Raw genomic sequence first — 2,189 nt, 5'->3', positions numbered from 1 at the left:
AGATACAAAACTGACAGTTGTACACATCATAGGCAAAATCACTTGATTGTTAAACTTTGCAAATGTAATAGTTACAACACCATTGTCATTATTGAAAAAATATACATGGTTTTCAAAAAGACGTATAAAAGTCGTCTCATGATACATAAGCTATGACAAAAAGAAACTAATGTTATCTAGCTACAGCTAGATTGATGTCGTCTAATCAGACGTCTCATCGCGTCCAAGCGACGTATCTGTCGGATTCTGCAAAAAAAAACAATAAGACAGCCTTTTGTAAGTATAAACATATAACGACGTTTATAAAACAATACAACAAATAGAAAAGAGTAAACCCTAATACTAACCATGCCTCCGCGAGAACTCAGAATGTCTATCAAGGCGTTTAAGCCCTTCTTGCCTGCGTATTCGCGCTCGTACCGTGTGGGATCATGTTCTGTCATCGACCACTGTCAAAACATACAAAGAATCCATTATGTTAGAATTTAAAAACCCATAAATCCTAAACTATCAAACATAAAGAGCAATGCGAAAACACTTACAAAATCGGCCTCAAATGATGCCCACCAGCCGCTCCCCAAGTGGTGCAAGCTCCCTGCCTCTACTCGCGCCCTGGCTGCCTCCTTTTGTTGCTTCCACTTGTCGGGATTCTCGCATGCTGCTTTCTTGGCATTCTTCCAATATTCTTTAGCCAGCCAATCTCGTCTGTTCCACCCATGCTTGATTGCTTTTTGCACTTCGGAATGCTTGTGCTTGCAATATTCGCGCATTTGAACCTTCATCACGTCTTCATTGAAGCGCTCATCCCGTGTTGGAACGGGAAACTCATCATGAAGCATGCTGATGACTCTGTCTTTTAAATCATTTGGTACTTCACTCCAGGTGTTTAGTATGTAGTGTCTAAACGCCTGAGAGCAAAGACCGCGCATGCGCAAAATCACCTTCTTGCCTTCATCATCCAAGATGATGCCGCTGCTGAAGTCGACGAAGTAAGACAAGCCCTCTCGCCATTGAAGCGTGAACCTGGGTGTCCCGGCATGGGTCTCTAGCGGCGTGTCGACGGGGGTACGGACGTCAGGTGTCTCCACTGGATTCTGAGCCCCGAAGCGAGGAGTGTCCACTGGAGTGATTCTTGAAGGTGTAGCTAGTGGTATGTAGCCGCTAGGAACGGCAGTCATCCGTGCAAAACCTGGTGCCAATGGCGATGCCGTGGCTGGTGTCGGGGCGGGGAAAGAAGGGGAGGGTAAAGAGCCTCGTCGAACACGAGGCGGTATTAAAGCATCGGCGGCGGCATCCCCACAACAACCCCCACCGCCACCACTAGAGCGCCGGTTCCTAGACGAGTGTGAAGATCGTCTCGTCGACACCGAAGCTTCGGAGCGTGTTGAATGCTCCGAAACAGAGGGAGATGCGGATGGAGTAGGAACGCGTGATGGTACGCCAGAGCGATGACTCTCCATGTACCACTATCTCTGTTGGGGTGACAAAGAAGAAAGAAACTCCTCATCATCCATACCTTCATTAAACACACGAACATTTAAACTTAATATTGAATGAATGGAGTAGAAAACATGGACAAGTAGATAGAGAGAGAGAGAGAGAGAGAGAGAGAGAGAGAGAGAGAGAGAGAGAGAGAGAGGAGGGAGGAGGAGGAGGAGGGATTCCTGTGTAGAGAGTTTTCGTTGAATGAGGGTGAATTTGTAAAAGCACTACGCTCTGGGTGCGATGGAGACTGAAGCTGCAATCGCGAAGGAAGTCCGTATCTGCTCATAGATGTTGCTTGCCCCACCACTAAATCTAGTTGATCAGGTAAAAGAGACGCTAAGAAGCAGTAGTAGTGCTTCTTAGCATCTCTTTCCCCACTAAATCTAGTTGATCGGGTGAAAGAGACGCTAAGTAAGCAGTAGTAGTTCTTCTTAGCGTCTCTTTCACCCGATCAATTAGATCTAGCGGTGAGACGAGCTGCATCTATGAGCAGAGACAGATCACTCCCTTCGCGATTGCATCTTCAATCTCCATCGCACCCGGAGCGGAGTGCTCGTCGTCCCTACTTGTGAGAACATACCTAGAGCATACGTACCTGGAGTGGATGCAAAGACCATTAAATACAATGACACAATGACGCATATAAATAGAAATGGACAAAAAGCCACGTGAACAAAATATATATTATAAAACGGAGCAAAATT

The 2,189-nt window shown here is 46.1% G+C and overlaps 1 protein-coding gene across 1 annotated transcript; it reads right to left on the bottom strand.

Moving 5' to 3' along the window:
• Positions 1–201: 201 nt before the first annotated feature.
• Positions 202–1,535, bottom strand: LOC147460112 (uncharacterized). The gene is made up of 3 exons (XM_086509961.1): positions 543–1,535; positions 348–449; positions 202–246 (listed from the first exon to the last, which is right to left on the bottom strand). The coding sequence occupies exons 1-3, from the start codon at positions 1,458–1,460 to the stop codon at positions 202–204; spliced, it is 1,065 nt and encodes a 354-aa protein (XP_086366087.1). The 5' UTR covers positions 1,461–1,535.
• Positions 1,536–2,189: the final 654 nt, after the last annotated feature.

Source organism: Adiantum capillus-veneris, chromosome 4, assembly GCF_014529385.1.
Source record: "Adiantum capillus-veneris isolate H3 chromosome 4, ASM1452938v2, whole genome shotgun sequence".
Lineage (NCBI taxonomy): Eukaryota > Viridiplantae > Streptophyta > Polypodiopsida > Polypodiales > Pteridaceae > Adiantum > Adiantum capillus-veneris.
Note: the sequence above shows the minus strand (reverse complement) of the source record. Positions and strands in the feature narration are given on the sequence as shown.